Raw genomic sequence first — 19,045 nt, 5'->3', positions numbered from 1 at the left:
TAAAAATATAAAAAATTATGTTACATTATACATAGATATACCTATATAGACATATAAATATAGGCAGAAATGTGGCAAACATATATAGTATACAGATATCGCTATATATACATGTGAGATATAGATATAATAAATATAAATAGGATATAGAGATATATTCATATATAGGTATAAGTACATAAATAGATGGATGGATGGAGGGATGAATAGAGAGGGAGAGAGAGAGATCTTAACCCAGTTATGGAAGTTGTTACTGACACCAGATTAATAATACAGTGTTAACCAAGAAAACTCTTTGACCAAGACTTTTCTCCCCACCCAGAATCACACTACTAAAAAGGATATTAAAATATCTTTTGCCCTAATTAAGTATCTTTAGATTGGTGAAGAGAGAGAGGTCAGAATAAACAATTTGAAAATATCTAGAAAACAGAAACTATCATTTTCCTTGATAATATTTAGTTATAAAAAGTAGTTTGCCTGTTATTAAATGTTTTTAGAATCAGTACCTTAAAGTACCAATAGATGGTGATATCATTACATAAAAGATGCTATTTTTTTTTTTTTTTTTTTGCCTGTGGTATCTTTTATTCTTTTTTTTTTTTTTTTTTAAATTTAATAGCCTTTTATTTACAGGTTATATGTATAGGTAACTTTACAGCATTAACAATTGCCAAACCTCTTGTTCCAATTTTTCACCTCTTACCCCCCACCCCCTCTCCCAGATGGCAGGATAACCAGTAGATGTTAAATATATTAAAATATAAATTAGATACACAATAAGTATACATGACCTAAACCGTTATTTTGCTGTACAAAAGAATCAGACTCTGAAATATTGTACAATTAGCTTGTGAAGGAAATCAAAAATGCAGGTGGGCATAAATATAGGGATTAGAATTCAATGTAATGGTTTTAGTCATCTCCAGAGTTCTTTCTCTGGGTGTAGCTGGTTCAGTTCATTACTGCTCCATTGGAAATGATTTGGTTGATCTCATTGCTGAGGATAGCCAGGTCCATCAGAACTGGTCATCATATAGTATTGTTGTTGAAGTATATAATGATCTCCTGGTCCTGCTCATTTCACTCGGCATCAGTTCATGTAAGTCTCTCCAGGCCTTTCTGAAATCATCCTGTTGGTCATTTCTTACAGAACAATAATATTCTATAATATTCATATACCACAATTTATTCAGCCATTCTCCAATTGATGGGCATCCATTCAGTTTCCAGTTTCTAGCCACTACAAAAAGGGCTGCCACAAACATTCGTGCACATACAGGTCCCTTTCCCTTTTTTATAATCTCTTTGGGATATAAGCCCAGTAGTAACACTACTGGATCAAAGGGCATACCAGTTTGATAACTTTTTGAGCATAGTTCCAAACTACTCTCCAGAATGGTCGAATTCGTTCACAATTCCACCAACAATGCATCAATGTCCCAGTTTTCCCACATCCCCTCCAACAATCATCATTATTTTTTCCTGTCATTTTAGCCAATCTGACAGGTGTGTAGTGGTATCTTAGAGTTGTCTTAATTTGCATTTCTCTGATTAATAATGACTTGGAGCAAAAAGATGCTATTTTGATTAGAAGAATAAGGTTTTACTTTGCTTATTTTCTAGTGTAAGGAAGAGATATTTTTGAGCTTTTGTTTGTTTTTTTTTTTTTCCCTTCTTTGAAGGGAGTTAACATTGATTTGTTTTACATAATAGTAAACATTGTAAAGGGCAGGGACTTGAGAACTTTGACAAGATTAGTACTTTTAGCCTTTCATTTTTTCTGTTGATCTGAACTATTTGTGCCCAACCTATTACAGGGGCATGTGATTTGTTTTTATGTAGAAATAACTCTGGGTCCCTGAAGATTTCACCAGGGAAATATTGCTCTTGACAGTAACCTATGGGAAACTGATTGATTGTTGTCTTTCATTCTTAAAGAGAACCAAAATTATATCACTATGTTGGAGTCAAGGTACACTTTGTACAATCATGACCCAAAATACTAAAAAGAACTCAGAAGACACTATCACAAGTTGGGCAAAAATAGTTCATATGAACAGAAAAATCAAAAGCTAAAAGTACTAATCTTGCAAAAGTTCTCAAGTCTCTGCCCTCCACAATGCAGTCTCCTCTCAGTTTTGTTAAAGCTCAAGTCTTACTGATACATTATTGGTGGAATTGTGAATACATCCAGCCATTCTGGAGAGCAGTTTGAAACTATGCTCAGAAAGTTATCAAACTGTGCATACTCTTTGATCCAGCTGTGTTACTACTGGGCTTATATCCCAAAGAGATTTTAAAGAAGGGAAAGAGATCTGTATGTACAAGAATGTTTGTGGCAGCCCTCTTTGTAGTGGCCAGAAACTGGAAACTGAGTGGATGCCCATCAATTGGAGAATGGCTGAATAAATTGTGGTATATGGATATTATGGAATATTATTGTTCTGTATGAAATGACCACCAAGATGATTTCAGAAAGGCCTGGAGAGACTTACACGAACTGATGCTGAGTGAAACGAGCAGGACCAAGAGATCATTATATACTTCAACAACAATACTATATGATGATCAATTCTGATGGACCTGGCCATCTTCAACAATGAGATGAACCAAATCAGTTCCAATAGAGCAGTAATGAATTGAACTAGCTACACCCAGTGAAAGGACTCTGGGAGATGACTATGAACCACTACATAGAATTCCCAATCCCTCTATTTTTGTCCGCCTTCACAGGCTAATTGTACACTATTTCAAAATCCGATTCTTTTTGTACAGCAAAATAAGTATTTGGACATGTATACTAATATTGTATTTAATTTACACTTTAACATATTTAACATGTATTGGTCAACCTGCCATCTGGGGGAGGGGAAGGAGGAGAAAAATTGGAACAAAAGGTTTGGCAATTGTCAATGCTGTAAAATTACTCATGCATATAACTTGTAAATAAAAAGCTATAATAAAAAAAAAAAAAAAAAAGCACAAGTGTTAACCATGTTTCTCTTCTCCATTTAGTAAACCCCAGTGGTTCCCAACTACCTTCAGGATCAAATAAAAATTTTTCTGCTTGGCATTTTCTTTTGCCTTATTGCCTTCCCCATAATCCACAAGTCAGTGGGATCAGTCAATTTACTGTTACTCAAATCTCCTCCCAGCTCCAGGAGTTTTCAGTGGTTATTCCATATATCTTTCACCTTATCTCCACCTCCTGATTTTCTTGACTTTTTTCAAGTCACAGTTAAAAACTCACCTTCTATAGAAGCCTTTCCCACTCCTCTCTTAATTTCTTGTCCCTTCCCTCTTAGATTATCTCTAATCTATCCTTTATGCTGGGTGATGTCAAAATCAGTGCAGTTTTACACTAGTTAAACTTAAAGCTGCATAAAGATGAGCTTAATATACTATATATTTAGTTTATACATAGTTGTTCCATGTTGTCCTCTCCATTAATTTGTAACCTTTTTGACAGCAAATTAACTTTGCCTTTCCTCATCACTTAGCACAATTCTTATCACACTACAGATTTTTAATAAATATATACTTGACTACATGTCTATTGGTCAAGAATTATCCAAACTTCAGAGATGCCATCATTAGACCAAAGGTGTCTGTATGTTTTTAGCCACAGCAATCCATGAAATTGTCTGTATTTGTGAAAGAGTTTCTACAGTTAAAAACATAAGATTTTCTAAATATGGAAGTTAACTACAATAGTAAAGTTGTTCCTTGTGTTTTATCACATTCACTTTTAGTCTCCTATGATTTTGCTTCGTTTTGTATGGATTTCTGCATCACCCAGCTCAATGAAGCAAACAGCAACTAAACAGATGTTTTAAAAAATAATAACTTACAACATAGAAGTCTTGAAGTTCATACTGTTTGCCTTTTCTTCGTCCATACTGATGACTATAAATGCCTTTATGAATAAAGGAAAGTGGATTTGTTCTATAAATAAAATCAGAAAATCTTAAAATTATGAAATTTCTCTTAAACTGATATTTTAAATTATTGTAAAGTTATAGAGCTTACCTACTGCTGCCAAATTGTTGATACTCATAAATTGTGAGTGACTTTTCATGTACAAAGAAGAATCCCATCAATTCTCTGCAAGCACCATGTCCATTCCTAGATAAGTCGAAAATTATTAAAATTTTTAGTTAATCTATTTCAAAGTCAAGTTAATGGAATATATAAAATATGGTACAAACAAAAATGGCAAGATAAAGACAAAAATATATTTTAAGCAAACCTTTTTTCTGATTGAAGATTCTGATCCAAAACTTTGAAAGGAAAAATAAATTTAAATAAATATTCAAAACACAGAGTGAAAAAAACAACACTAATAATTTCATATTGTTGTTTATCCTTCATTCTTGAAGAGACCATGACATCAAGGTGGTGATATCATAACATGCAAGTGAATTAGATTTAAATGAGAGAGGGCTGTGCAAGAGCAACCTCACTTTCCCTTCTAGAGCCATCTAGGTCCAGTGACCAGATATAGATCAGGATGAATAGGGTTGACTCTGAATGCAATGGGAAACCTGGGTCTTTTTAAGGTAAGGTCTTCAAAAGGCCTCAGTTTGACTGAGGCCAAAAGCTTTCAGTGATCAGGTGATCAACTTTTTTCAGTGATCATTTTTGTTTTCAAGAACAAAGGACAAAGAACAATATAATTCCATGAGAATAATATGTAGCGCATTTTAAAAAATCTGAGTTTTCTAGGTTGCCTTTAAATCCTCTTGTTAAAATGTTTTTAATATCCTCTAATTTTTTTTTTTTCTGAAGCAATTAGGGTTAAGTGACTTGCCCAGGTTTACACAGATAGGAAGGGTTAAGTGTCTGAGACCAAATTTGAACTCAGGTCCTCCTGACTTCAGGGCTGGTGCTCTATCTACTGCACCACCTAACTGCCCCCAATATCCTCTAATTTAAAAAAATGTCTAATTCACATTTTTACAGTTATTTATATTTTGTTATATAACAAATAAACCATACCCATTCACTAAAAATAATTTAAATTTCTATTTCTTCATTTGTAATGTTAACTTAAAATTAATGTCTCATATTTAACTTTCATAAAAAGGTAACATTTATAGAACTTTTGTGTAAATAAGAAATGCTTATAGTCAAATGGACAATTACCTTGACAAAATACGAGCATCAAATTGCAAATTGTTTGAAAGTATATTTTCAGTTAATGTTGAATGGGTTTTAATACTGTTAAGGAAAAAATTAAGGAGAGTTTACATAGAAGTACTTATCCATTTTAAAACATTAACAAGTTTTCCAGTGATCTATTAAAAGAAATATACCTGAAAGAGACCTCAGAATCTATCTGATCTAATTTTCTCATCCTTACTGGTGAGGAAACTAAAGTCCCATGGAGGGTAAATGCACATAGTTATTATACAAGAAGCATGAATCAATCAATATGCTCTATACCTACTATAGGCTAGTTAGTATAAGAGGCACTTGGGAATATGAGAACAGTCTTAGACCTCAGGGAATTAACAATGTAACAGGGGAGATATGTACTTCATATATATGAGACTGAAAAATTTACATGTATGAGAAGCAGTAAGAAAATAAATTTGACCAGACTATACAATATGAATGATAGTTTAAGTGGGGGCCAAGTTATAAAGTGTTATAAATGCCAAATAAGAAAATTGATATTTGATACCTGAAATAAAAGAGAAGAACAGTAATTTTTTTTTAATAGAGAAGGGATGTGATCATATTTTCACTTTAGGAAAATCATTTTGCCAGAAATTTGAAGGAAAAAGGGAAATGAGGAGAAACTCAACACCAGGTGACCAATTAGGAGGGTATTATAATTGCCAGAGAGAAGTGATATGAGTCCTCATTATAAAAGTGAAAGGAAAAAGGCTGATGAAAGAGATTTTGAGGTAAAAATAATTCTTGACAACTGATTCTATATGTGCATTAGAATAAGAAGTCAAGAGTAGGTGAGAGAAGAAATAGAAGCAATAATATAGAAAGTTTTGACCTATGAAAATGAATGAAAAGGCAGAGAGATACAGGAGAACAGTTTATGAGAATGGTAGGGCATAGTAAGAAGTTTTTGTTTGTTTGAGAAGAGCAAAATTTGACCCTGTCTAAAGTGGTTAAAGAAAGAACTAGGAGATATTAAAGAATAGTCATCAGAGAAATAATTTGAATCTAATCCTCTTACTCCAAAGGCAATGCTCTTTCCATTAATCTATGCTGTTGTATTTAGATAAATACTAATTCAATTGAAATTCCCATTTTATGTCACGTTGTATAATAGCAATTTTTATTAAAATACTTAATCAAATGAATCAAAAACTCAAATGTATGTTTATGATTGGATACTATTTATTGATTCTATTATACCAAGAATTTGAAATTTTGAGGTAAATCAAACTGTGACCTAATTACAATAATGAAACATAAAAGAAGCAAAAGTTACAGACTGATAAGAACTCCTATAGGCCCACCATAAAGACATATACAGACTTCCGCATGAAATTGAACACAAAAGTAGTAAAGAAAAAAAGCATCCAGTATACTGGTGACATATTTGCAGAATGAAATGGATAAGAATAATCAAGGCTGAAAGACTGTGGATACCTTGTGATTGTCATCAATGACAAACTAAAGAAATTATCCATCCAAATATGTATTCAGCTAGGAACTTCATCAAAGTTATCCAAAATAAAAGACTTTAAAAAATCAATATCTGAACTAATCCTAAATCCATTCCTGTATTGTAAGTGAAGCACCAAAAATAAATCTATAAATGAGACCTTGAAAATGATTAATCTTTTTATAGAAAAAAACACTTTTTAAAGAAAAAAGGGAAAAGAAAAAACCTTCCATACTAGTAATATAGCTAGAATTTGTCAGTTTATAAAAATCTTACTTTGTTTCATGTACTGTTCATTTTCTAAAACATAGAGATGATTTGTCAAGGAAAAGAGAAAGATAAGGAACCTTTTGGTTACCAATTATTGAATTTTATTCTGAGTCATTGATGACTGCTCTGAAAAACAAAGCAGATTGATTAATAATTAAATGTAACTCCTATATTTGTTCAATCACTGATCCATTTATAAACAGTCATGATAGTTCACCTCTATGAGACAAACTATATTTCTAGTGAAGTACCTATCTCACATACCAAAGAAGCATAATATAATGAATATATAATAATATTTACGTTTTCTAATAGCAATTTATATTAAAATATTTTAATCAAATGAACTGTTCTTCTATACATATTTCCAGATTTATCTTGCCGCACAAGAAAGATCAGATCAATGGGGGGGGGGGGGGAATGAGAAGAAAAGCACAAGCAATAATAATAAAAAATGTGAAAATACTATGTTGTGATCCATATTCAATGACTTTCATTTTATACTAAAGTTTTAGGTCTGATAGATCTGATAGATTTTTTTAACTCACTAATTCCCTTGATATTCTTTACCTTTTCTTTTTCTAAATGAATTTTGTTATTATTTTTTCTGGTTCTATAAAACAATTTCTTGGCAGTTTGGTATGAAACTGAATAAGTAGACTGACATGAACAATTGATATTTTTCCAATTGTTTAGATTTGATTTTATCTGTGTGAAAAGTATTTTGTAATTGTGTTCATATAGTTCCTAGGTTTGTCTTGGCAGTTAGAGCTTCAAATATTTTAAATTATCTACTATAATATTATTATATATTTATATTGTCTATTCTCTTTCTATCTTGCTGCTAAGTTTTGTTGGTAACATATAGAAATGCTGCTGATTTGTGTGAATTTATTTTATATACTGCAACTTTACTAAAGTATTTGTTTCAAGTAGTTTTTTTTACTTGATTCAGTAGGATTCTCTAAGTATACCATCATGTCATCTGCAAAGAGTGACAATTTTATTTACTCATTGCCTACACTAATAGAAATTTATTAAATTCCTACTATGTACTAGGCACTGTGTTAAGTGCTTTACAAATCTCATTTGATATTACAACAATCTTATGAGAGAGATGTTGGTGTTAATCTAATTTTTACAACTGAAAAAACTGAAGCATTCAGAGATTAAAAATCTAACATTTATGTTACCTATCTGTCTTTAGAATAATTATTAGCATTTAAATAGTACTCTAAATTGTGCCAAGGTGTTAAATGTGGCTTGCTGTCTTTTTTATTGTACTGTTATGAAAATGTTTGTTTTATAATAAATAATTTCATCAAAGAGAATGGCAATAGTGAGACTGGAAACTAAATGGATGTCCATCAGTTGGAGAATGGCTGAATAAGTTATGGTATATGAATGTTATGGAATATTACCGTCCTATAAAAAACGATCAGCAGAATGATTTCAGAAGGATCTGGAGAGACTTGAACTGAGTGATGCTAAGTGAAGTGAGTAGAATTGAGAGAACACTGTACACAGCAGCAAGAAAATTATACAATGATAAATTCTGATGGAAATGTCTCTTTGTCAGTGAGGTAATTCAGGTCAGTTCCAAATGGTCTTATGATGGAGAAAGACATCTGCACCCAGAGAAAGGACTTTTGGGACTGAGTGTGGATCACAACATAGTGTTTTCATCGTTTTTTTTGATGGTGGTTGTTTGGTTGCACTTTGTTTTCTTTCTCATTTTGATCTGATTTTTCTTATGCAGCATGATAATTGTGGAAATATATGTAGAAAAATTATCTAGGGGAGGGGGAGGAGAAAAAGAGGGAGAAAAAATTTGTAACAAGGTTTTGCAAAGGTGAATGTATCTGTTTTGAAAATAAAAAAGTTTATTAGAAAAATGTACAGACTACCAAAGGAAACAGTTATTATTAATAATAACAGCTTTTAATCAGTGCTGTAAAATTTACAAATGTGTTACATATGGATTTCTTTTGATCCTCACAACAACCCTGTGAAGTAGATGCTATCCTCATTTTACAGATGAGAAAAAACAAGGCTGAGAGATTAAATGACTCATCAAGAGATAAGCAAAGTGAGACCCAAAACATTAAGTGACTAGAATGTGGTCCAGTAGTAATAATTGCAAAAATTGGTCTCTGAACCCATTATCTGATTTCAAATCTAATGTCTGTCCCATGTTACTTAAGAATTTAATAGGCTCTTTATTTTGTCCCTTGGGGGTAGATATGAGAAAAAACAGGCATAGCAAGAAGGCTAACATTATTTTTTTTATATTAAAAGCATTTAAAAGGCTTTCTACTGCACAATTTTCTTTTCATTAATTTTTGTCTGCTTGTACTGATATAATAATTCAACAAATGATATGACTAATGTAATAATATGACTACTGAATTTCATTCTTATAGAGATATTAAATTTCTAATAAAATATTTAATTAACTACAAAAAGGCTATACAAAAGAAATCCACATAAGTCATCAGCATTTCTATATATCAGTAACAAAACCCAACAGAATTACAAAGAGAAATTCAACTTTAAATTGATTATTGTATACCGATTGTATAAAATATTTAGGAATCTATCTACCAAAGGAAAATCAGAAACTTTATGAGCAAAACTACAAAACACTTTCCATACAAATTAAGTCTGATCTAACCAACTGGAAAAATATTAAATGCTCTTGGGTTGGGCAAGCAAATATAATAAAGATGACAATACTACCTGAACTAATCTATTTATTTAGCACTATACCAATCCAACTCCCAAAAAACTATTTTAATGACCTAGAAAAAATAACAACAAAGTTCATATGGAAAAACAAAAGGTCAAGAATTTCAAGGGAATTAATGAAAAAAAAATGAAATGAAGGTGGCCTAGCTGTACCAAATCTAAAATTATATTATGAAGCAATGGTTACTAAAACCATCTGGTATTGGCTAAAAAACAGTCAAGTTGATCGATGGAATAGGTTAGGTTCAAAGACACAAAATAGCCAATAACTTTAATAATCTAGTGTTTGACAAACCCAAAGACCCCAGTTTTGGGGATAAGAATGCATTATTTGACAAAAAATGCTGGGAAAATTGGAAATTAGTACGGCAGAAACTAAGCACACTTAACACCACACACAAAGATAAGGTCAAAATGGATTCATGACCTAGACATAAAGAATGAGATTATAAATAAATTAAAAGAGCATAGGATAGTTTACCTCTCAGACCTGTGGAAGAGGAAGGAATTTATGACCAAAGAAGAATTAGAGATCACTATTGACTACAAAATAGAAAACTTTGATTATATCAAATTTAAAAGTTTTTGTACAAACAAAACTAATGCAGACAAGATTAGAAGGGAAACAATAAACTGGGAAAACATTTTTACAGTCAAAGGTTCTGATAAAGGCCTCATTTCCAAAATATATAGAGAATGGACTCTAATTTATAAGAAATCAAGCCATTCTCCAATTGATAAATGGTCAAAGGATAGGAACAGACAATTCTCAGATGAAGAAATTAAAACTATTTCTAGCCATATGAAAAGATGCTCCAAATCATTATTAATCAGAGAAATCCAAATTAAGACAACTCTGAGATACCACTATACACACCTGTCAGATTGGCTAGAATGACAGGGAAAGGAAATGTGGAATGTTGGAGGGATGTGGGAAAACACGGACACTGATGCATTGTTGGTGGAATTGTGAACACATCCAGTCATTCTGGAGAGCAATTTGGAACTATGCTAAAAGTTATCAAACTGCATACCCTTTGATCCAGCAGTGTTTCTACTGGGCTTATACCCCAAAGAGATACTAAAGAAGGGAGAGGGACCTGTATGTGCCAAATGTTTGTGGCGGCCCTCTTTGTAGTGGCTAGAAGCTGGAAAATAAATGGAAGCCCATCAGTTGGTGAATGGTTAAGTAAATTGTGATATATGAATGTTATGGGATATTATTGTTCTGTAAGAAATGACCAGCAGGATGAATACAGAGAGGATTGGCGAGACTTACATGAACTGAAGCTAAGTGAAATGAGCATAACCAGGAGATCATTATATACCTCAACAATGATACCGTATGAGGATGTATTCTGATGGAAGTGGATTTCTTCGACAAAGAGATCTAACTCAGTTTCAATTGCTCAAGGATGGACAGAAGCAGCTACACCCAAAGAAAGAACACTGGGAAATGAATGTAAACTGCTTGCATTTTTGTTTTTCTTCCTAGGTCATTTATATCTTCTGAATCCAATTCTCCCTGTGCAACAAGAGAACTGTTCGGTTCTGCACACATATATTGTATATAGGATATACTGTAACCTATTTAACATGTATAGGACTGCTTGCTATCTAGGAAAGAAGGTGGAGGGAGGGAGGGGAAAAATCAGAACAGAAGTGAATGCAAGGGATAATGTTGTAAAAAATTACCCTGGCATGGCTTCTGTCAATAAAAAGTTATTAAATTAAAAAAAAAACAATGAATTTAGCATAAACATACATATTTAGACAGAAAAATCAGTGTTAACAAAATAAAATCAGATTTTAAATCAGCACTATGTAAAATCACTCTAAAGTTTGGATTAACATGAACTTTGAGTCTGGCAGAAATTTTAAAGCTATCACTAAATATGTTCTGAATTATTTTACATTAAAAGGCATTCTAATAATTTGTATTTTTTGTTGTTTCTGTGAATAGAATAATAGTTACCCCAGGAAAATTATTGCATTGCTGTTAGAGTTGTGAACTAATCTAACCATTCCTGAAAGCAATTTGGAACTATGCTCAATGCGCTATAGAAGTGTGCTTATTCTTTAATCCAGCAGTGTCACTATTGGGTTTGTATCTCAAAGAGATCATAAAAGAAGGAAAAGGGCCCATATAAGCAAAAATGTTTGTAACAGTTATTTATGTACTGTCAAGGAATTAGAAATTAAATGCTCAATTGATGAGCATCCATTGAGGAATGGCTGAATAAGTTATGGTATTTAAATGTAATGGAATACTGATGAGCTGGCTGATTTCAGAAAAGTCTGGAAAGACTTACATGAACTGAAATTTAATGAAGTGAGCAGAACCAATAAAACATTGTAAAGAGATTATTGTAAAGGGCTGAAATTATGAGAAGGTGTACTTGAATCAAACAACTGAGCACTTAAGATTAATTGCCTAATCGACATGAGACAATAACATATGTTTCAATAAATGGTTCTTCTCACAGTTGATGCTGACTCAATTTTTGGTATTAAGATAATCATAGGCAAGGATTAGAGGGTGAAGTGAGACAGGTAGGACACTTTGTGGCAGGACAAGGAGGAGAGAAGTTGGTGACTTTGGACTGGCGAATCCAAGATACATCATTGGCAAGTCTGTGGCAGTTTGTATGTCTCTTTCACTTCTCCTAAAAACCAAGGACTTTTACTTCTCCTGATTCTGGCTGTCTCTGAGGCCCTCCAGGGAATGAGCCTGTACTCCACAGATTGTGTGATGATTAAAGACAATTCCAATAGACTTTGGATGGAAAAAATGTCGTACTCATCCTGAGAAAGAACTGTGGAGCCTGAATGTGAGATTTCCTTGCTTTGTTTCCTTGCTTTTCCTTTTTTCCCCCTTTGGCTCTGACTTTTTTTGTACAACATGAAAAATATGGAAATATGTTTAGAAGAATTGTACTATGTTTCACCTATATGAGATTGGTTGCTATCTTGGAGGAGGGGAAAGGAGGTAAAAAAGGAGGGAGGAAACATTTGGAACACAAAATCTTACAAAAATTAATGCTGAAAGCTATCTTTACATTTATTTGGAAAAATAAAATGCTATTAAGAAACAAAAAGAAAAATACCTTAACAATAAGATATTTCCATATCTTATTGCCACCTCCAAAATTAAAATTTCAGACCACTTTTGTTTCTCAAAAAACAGGCCACAGAACATGTGCCTTGAATTTCAGCAGATATGAGAAAATCAATTCCCTCAACTCTTCTACTCAGCTACAGTTTGCTTATGGTTCTTTGCAGCTTAGCAATGGAAAGGTTATAATAGTATCTCAACCAAGGAAGCAAAGAAAGGTCATCTTCTTTGTGAATCCTTGGCAAATAAAGAAAAATGAAGAAAGATAGGGGAGGAAAACAGAGTACAAGGAATCCCAAGGCTAAATAGTAGGTCTGGTGACCTGAACTCCAAGGAATTACTGTTTCATAATAACATAAATAAATATTCATTGTTTAACAATTCAACTAAAACAAGAAGAATAAACAAGCCAAAAAATGTTCAGAATAACTTCTAGATTATGAAAACTCAAAATTTTCATAGAGATTTATAAAGATGTGGAAGATTACCATTTAATCTATAATCTTTGGAGACTGCTGCCATGAAATATTTAGTTGATTCTTCTCTGAATTTATCTGACTATAACGCTTATATCCTTCTTTCATTTCTATATGATATTGCTGATATTTCTGCTTATATTTCTGGGTTAGAGACGGCAAATTTTCTGTTATTATTTTCTGTGTGAGAAAAAAGAGATACTATTCACTAAAATCATAACATTGAGAGATTATTTTAGAAACACACCAAAATAACAGTAAGCTTTTTAAAAAGTGTTTCTACAATTTAGTATTTTATAGGAAATTGGTTAGATATTACAATCTACATTGTAAAAGAATATAAGCATATACACACTGAATAATATTTATCAAAGATTCAATAAAGGATTCACAGATCCCATAGATTTATTATCTTTATGCTAATAATAATACTCAAGTCAACTTACACAGCCCTAACCTTTCTGTTGACTTGCATCTCTAAACTGTCTTTCAGACATGTCAAACTAAAGAACCAATAGATGTCTTAAATTCAACAAATTCAAAATTGAAATCCTCATTTTAGCTCCTAAACGCTCCTGTTTACTTCCAAATTTCCTTATTTACTGTCAAGGGCACCCACCCCAAGTCCCTAGATTCACAATTTATATCTTTCTTAACTACTAAACATCTCTTGTCCAGCCCATATTCAGAATGTTGGTAATGCCTGTAGATTTCACCTTTCAAACATCTCTAGAATACATTCCTTTTTCTGCTTGGTGGCCTATTGCCACAATCTTTCCATTCCAGTCCATCCTCCACTTAGCCACTGAAATGATTTTCCTACAGTACAGGTGTGACCATATCATCCAATCCCTAGTCAATAAAGTACAGTGACTTCCAGTCACTTCCATTATCAAATATAAAATACTTTGTTTGATATTTGAAGCCCCTCATAACCTCTCCGATATTCCTGATCTTTTTATACCTTACTTCTCATCATGTATTTTATGGGCTATCCATTTACAAGACTGCCTTTCAGCTCTGCACATTTTCGAGGACTATCCCCCATCCCTGGAATGCTCTTCCTCCTTGTCTCTGCTTCCTGGCTTCCCTAGATTCCTTCATGTTCCAGCTAAAATTCTACCTTCTACCAGAAGCCTTTCCTAATCCCTCTTAATTCTGGTGATTATTTCCTATTTATCCTGTAATTAGTTTTTTTGTACAAATTTGTTTATTGTCTCTACTATTACACTGTGAATTCCTTAAGGGGAAAAACAGTATTCCCAGGGCTTACTACAGTTCCTAACATATAGCAGATATTCAGTAAATGCTTACTAACTCTTAATTTACTGACAAATACTAACCTGGGCATTTGAAAGATAAAGAGTGGAAGACAAGCATATGCCCCAACTAATAACTGAGGATAAACATGGTGCTTCAAAATTAATATGAACTGTACTTAGAGGAAAACCTGTAGGATCATCCTAAAATGAAGTCAGATGGAAAAATTTATATCTTAAAGATTACATTTCTTTCCCATACCACGCAAATATCTAGACATGCCTACTGCCCACCAAACACACACGCACACACACACACACACACACACACACACACAAATTAAAGTACCTCATCATCTGAATCTACCAGTTTCCCCAAATCAAGTTGTGGCACACTGAAGGAAATAAAATATGAATAACCCAGTTTTGTTTTTGTGTGTATGTGTATAAATGTGTTTAACAAACATATATTTGGAAAGTGAATATAAACAGAATACAAAAATGGATTGCCAACCAATGCCACACAGCACAATAACCATGTCTTTCTAATTCTTTCTTCTCTATCTATAGAAATAGGAATATTCCTATTTCTATAGATAGAGAAGATGTATACACACACACACACACACACACACACACACACGTATATTCATATATCTATAAGCATTTGATTTCTATGGCCTAAGATACTTTTATCAACTAAGAAGAAATGTGATTTCCAGAGTGGAAAAAGATCACAGCTTAATGCCCTGAAAACTTTGATTTGAGATCTAGCAAATGTGTTGACTTGGCTAATTTACTTAGTTCTTCTGAGGTTCACTTTCCTCTTCTATAAAATGGGAATATTTTCCTAACTCACCAAGGTAATCGTGAGAATATAATGAGGTAATAAATGTCTAAAGATTATGTAAATTATAAAAATTTCATGCAAAAGTTATCAAAATTACTAATAAATTTTGAATCCTTGAATTAAATAAAGACTTAGAAAAATCAAGTTTTGGCAAAATAATTGAATACAAATCATAACAATATATTGTAGGAGAGCTAAATATACCTAAATGAATAATTATTAAAAATCAAAGGTTATAAAAGAATTATTTTTTCTTGTCAATGGAAAAGCACTGAAAAGATCATCAGAACTCCTAGACTCAGAATGTTCTGGCCAGAAAAGACATTAGACATAATTAATTCGATCCTTCTCCTTTTAGTAATAAAGATACTGAGGCACAGAGACCAAGTCTGCAGCAGAGGCAGAGCTTAAGACTAGGATACCTATCTCCTAGTCTTAAGTTCTTTCCATTATGGCATTCTACTTCTAGTCTATTAAATTTATGTTGTACTGAGGTTCATATACTTAATATACTTAGAAATAAAAACATCAAAACTGCAAATATTAAGAATAAAAATACTTATTCAGATGGACATGGACTATTGCTTGTCCACAATCTGTGTCTCCATCTCTGTTTGTTTGGATTTTTAAATTTAAGAATGAAAACACACATTTAATATGTTCAAAATTTCTGTGTTTTAAAAAAGTAAAATAATGTTCAGCATATTAAATACAATTATCATGTACCTAACTATATATGCATGCATGTATATAAGATAAAAAATAAACAGTTCACCAGCTGCTGCTGACATTCTACAACTGTCATGAAACATATTAGTTCTATGACAGAGGTACCTGACAAAAAACACTTTAACAAATTCCTTTAACCTAGTGAAATTATCAGCAAGACTGATTTGTCTGATAAATGCATTTCTATCATTCTGATTGGTTACTCAAATTCTTGAATTCAAATCACTCTGCATATTAACTATAATAGATTAAAAACTACCACAATCAGTCAAAAAGTTAGGGAAAAGTTATTAAAATTATCAAGAGATTATATTATTAGGAAACTAATATATACATAATACACACACATATATATATAGCCTATGATATATATGATATGTTTTATATACATAAATATAATATACCCTAAAATACTATCAATCTTCTGTTGTATAACAGAGACAATTAATTGCATACTGTATTATCATATATTTAAAGAATCAAAATCAGTCAGGTATACAATCTATGGTGTTACTTTTATGGGATTTAGTTTAACTAAAATACATATAACTCAAAAGCAGAAGTTTTTAATTCCTGAAATAAAAATACCATATATAAATTAAATATAAATATAATATAAATAATATTATGTCATTTACTGCAGAGAGTCACACTAAATGGACAATCAAGTTAAAAGCAATATGTGGGCATCTCTGTAGCAAAACTGAAAAAACAATGACTATATATTATCCATTAATAAGCCCATTAAAGGAGATCATTCCTTGAAGTATACAGAAAAAAGAATGACATAGCTTATTAAGTCTGAGCCCAACAAAATCATATTTTGTTGCATAATATCAAAAATGGGAATGAAAATGAACAGGAACCAGAGAGATAAGCAGTTCCTCAAAGAAGAAGCCAAAGAAGGGAGAGCTAATTGCATTTTCTGCCAATTCCATTGCCACATAAAAAGTGATCTCTATTCTGAGGGGTATGATCAGCTAGATCTTAGCAAGTAGTTTATGTGGGCTCTCTTCCATAACATCAGAGCCTATTGTCATATAAGTTTTGGGGTACCAGGCAGTAAGGATGAAGGACTGGAGGTGAGGGAAGAAAGTATGGATGTCAATCTAATATTATCCTGTCTATATTAAGTATAGGAAACAAAAGGAATCTACAGCAGGGATAGGAAACAAGAGATCCACACAAACATAATAATAATGATAAGGAGTAGAATTTATCAGAGTTAGTAATCATTGACCTCAATCCAAATTAAAGTTAAAATAGATTTAATCAAAAGAAAACAAAAGGAAAACTACATTTTTCCTGAAGCATTTTAATTAATATTGTTTAAGACTTTAAAACAGCTAAATAGTATAAGGTTGGAATGTCTGGTTGGGGGAGAAGGGAAAGGAAAGGGAAGAATAAACTAAAAAGTGTATAGCTGAGACCAAAAGAAAATCTACAAGAAAGCAAAGAGAAGATGGACAATTCTGAATGGTTCCTTGAACTGGAAATTTATTGTTTCATATTCAAAACTCTTTTTCTTAATTCTGCTGTGCACTTGACTTTTTATTTTTTTCATGTTCTACAAGGAAGCAAAGAAAATATGGACAATCCCAAATACAAACATGTTTGAAATCAATAATAATAAAAGAAATTTAAGTTAAAACATCTTTGAGGTTTGAGGATAGAAGTTCAATCTAGCCAAATTGACAAGGATGGATGTATGGAAAGAATAAACTACTGACATACTGTCTAAAGCTGTGGAATGATAGTCATTTTGAATTTCAATTTGAAATTATTCAAGAAAATTTACTAAAATGGCCATACATCTTGATTCAGAAATCCTAACACTGGATACATGCACAAAATATTGCTATAGAGGTCCAATATATACTTAAATATCCATCATAGAATTCTTTGTTTGCAAAAAAAAAAAATAGGGAAAGAGGAACAACACAGGTTCCCATCAATATGTTTTTTTAATTTTTTATAAAAATAAAATGAAAAATAAAATAATGAAAAATAAAAAATATATATAAATTCCATTTAAAATAACTGTAGCTAATATAAAATATTTAAATATATGACTATCTAACAGAATGTAAAAGTGAGCTAATTTCATGTTCAAGGAGTTCATTTTGAAGTTTTTAAAGAATATTAAACTTAGAATATACTCATTTGTACCTAATAAGGGATTTGAGGATTTGAACATAACTTATTAACATAGGAAACCAGATAAATCCCTAGCAGACTTGTTCCCAGAGGATAGAACAGATCTATACTGCCAGAAGAGTTTAAAAAATTTTTAAATCTGATGAACTTTGAACAGCAGAAGTTTTAATGACTTTCTAGTATGTGGCTATTGCCTGGCTATAATTTAGTCTACAGAGATGAAAATTTTTGAAATGTACTGGATAAATTAGAGAGAGCTCTCAAGCCTGTACCACCTGGCCATGGGAATGCCACAAACAATGCTGCCTGTCAGAGAGCAATCTGTTGCTCAGGAGGCTATAGAACACAATGATGGGTACTCCCCCACCTCCTACCACTGGCTCAATTGTACCTTTAAGTCATTATAGTAGCATATTAAGCTAATCTCTGCTTTTCTTTCCTATAAAATTATCTTCTTGATTCTGATTCTTTTATAGATTCCCTTGGAACTTTAGCCCACTTCAATTGGCATTACAATTATGATAAATCTTTGTCCCTTAACTTGGAAACTGAGTGTGCAAATTTTTGCCAAACCCTCAACATCAATTTAGGGACCTGATATTGTTAGAGTGTCTCCTGCCTCAACATTTTTGGTGCCCAACATGGAGCCCCAAATTTCATGTCCTTGTTAAGGTAAACTCTTTTCATACCCATTCTGTAGTGGGGGACATTCCAAGCACCTAGGAAGGCTTGTATGGATCATCAGAGTTCCATGCTCACAAATTTTCCTTGGTCACGGATGCTCGGACTTGAAATTCCTTATAT

At 32.2% G+C, this 19,045-nt stretch overlaps 1 protein-coding gene across 1 annotated transcript in view; it reads right to left on the bottom strand.

The window, feature by feature from the left end:
- CAPS2 (calcyphosine 2) overlaps positions 1 to 16,007 on the bottom strand; it is a 107,715-nt gene extending 91,708 nt beyond the window's left edge. Inside the window, 8 exon segments of the mRNA XM_031940159.1 lie at positions 3,855 to 3,948; positions 4,033 to 4,128; positions 5,149 to 5,223; positions 6,914 to 7,074; positions 13,271 to 13,426; positions 14,590 to 14,709; positions 14,855 to 14,900; positions 15,919 to 16,007. Of these exon segments, the coding sequence (XP_031796019.1) occupies positions 3,855 to 3,948; positions 4,033 to 4,128; positions 5,149 to 5,223; positions 6,914 to 7,074; positions 13,271 to 13,426; positions 14,590 to 14,709; positions 14,855 to 14,900; positions 15,919 to 16,007 (837 nt within the window).
- Positions 16,008 to 19,045: the final 3,038 nt, after the last annotated feature.

This window comes from Sarcophilus harrisii, chromosome 5 (assembly GCF_902635505.1).
Source record: "Sarcophilus harrisii chromosome 5, mSarHar1.11, whole genome shotgun sequence".
NCBI classification, from domain to species: Eukaryota; Metazoa; Chordata; class Mammalia; order Dasyuromorphia; family Dasyuridae; genus Sarcophilus; species Sarcophilus harrisii.
This window is presented reverse-complemented; position numbering and strand designations above follow the sequence as displayed.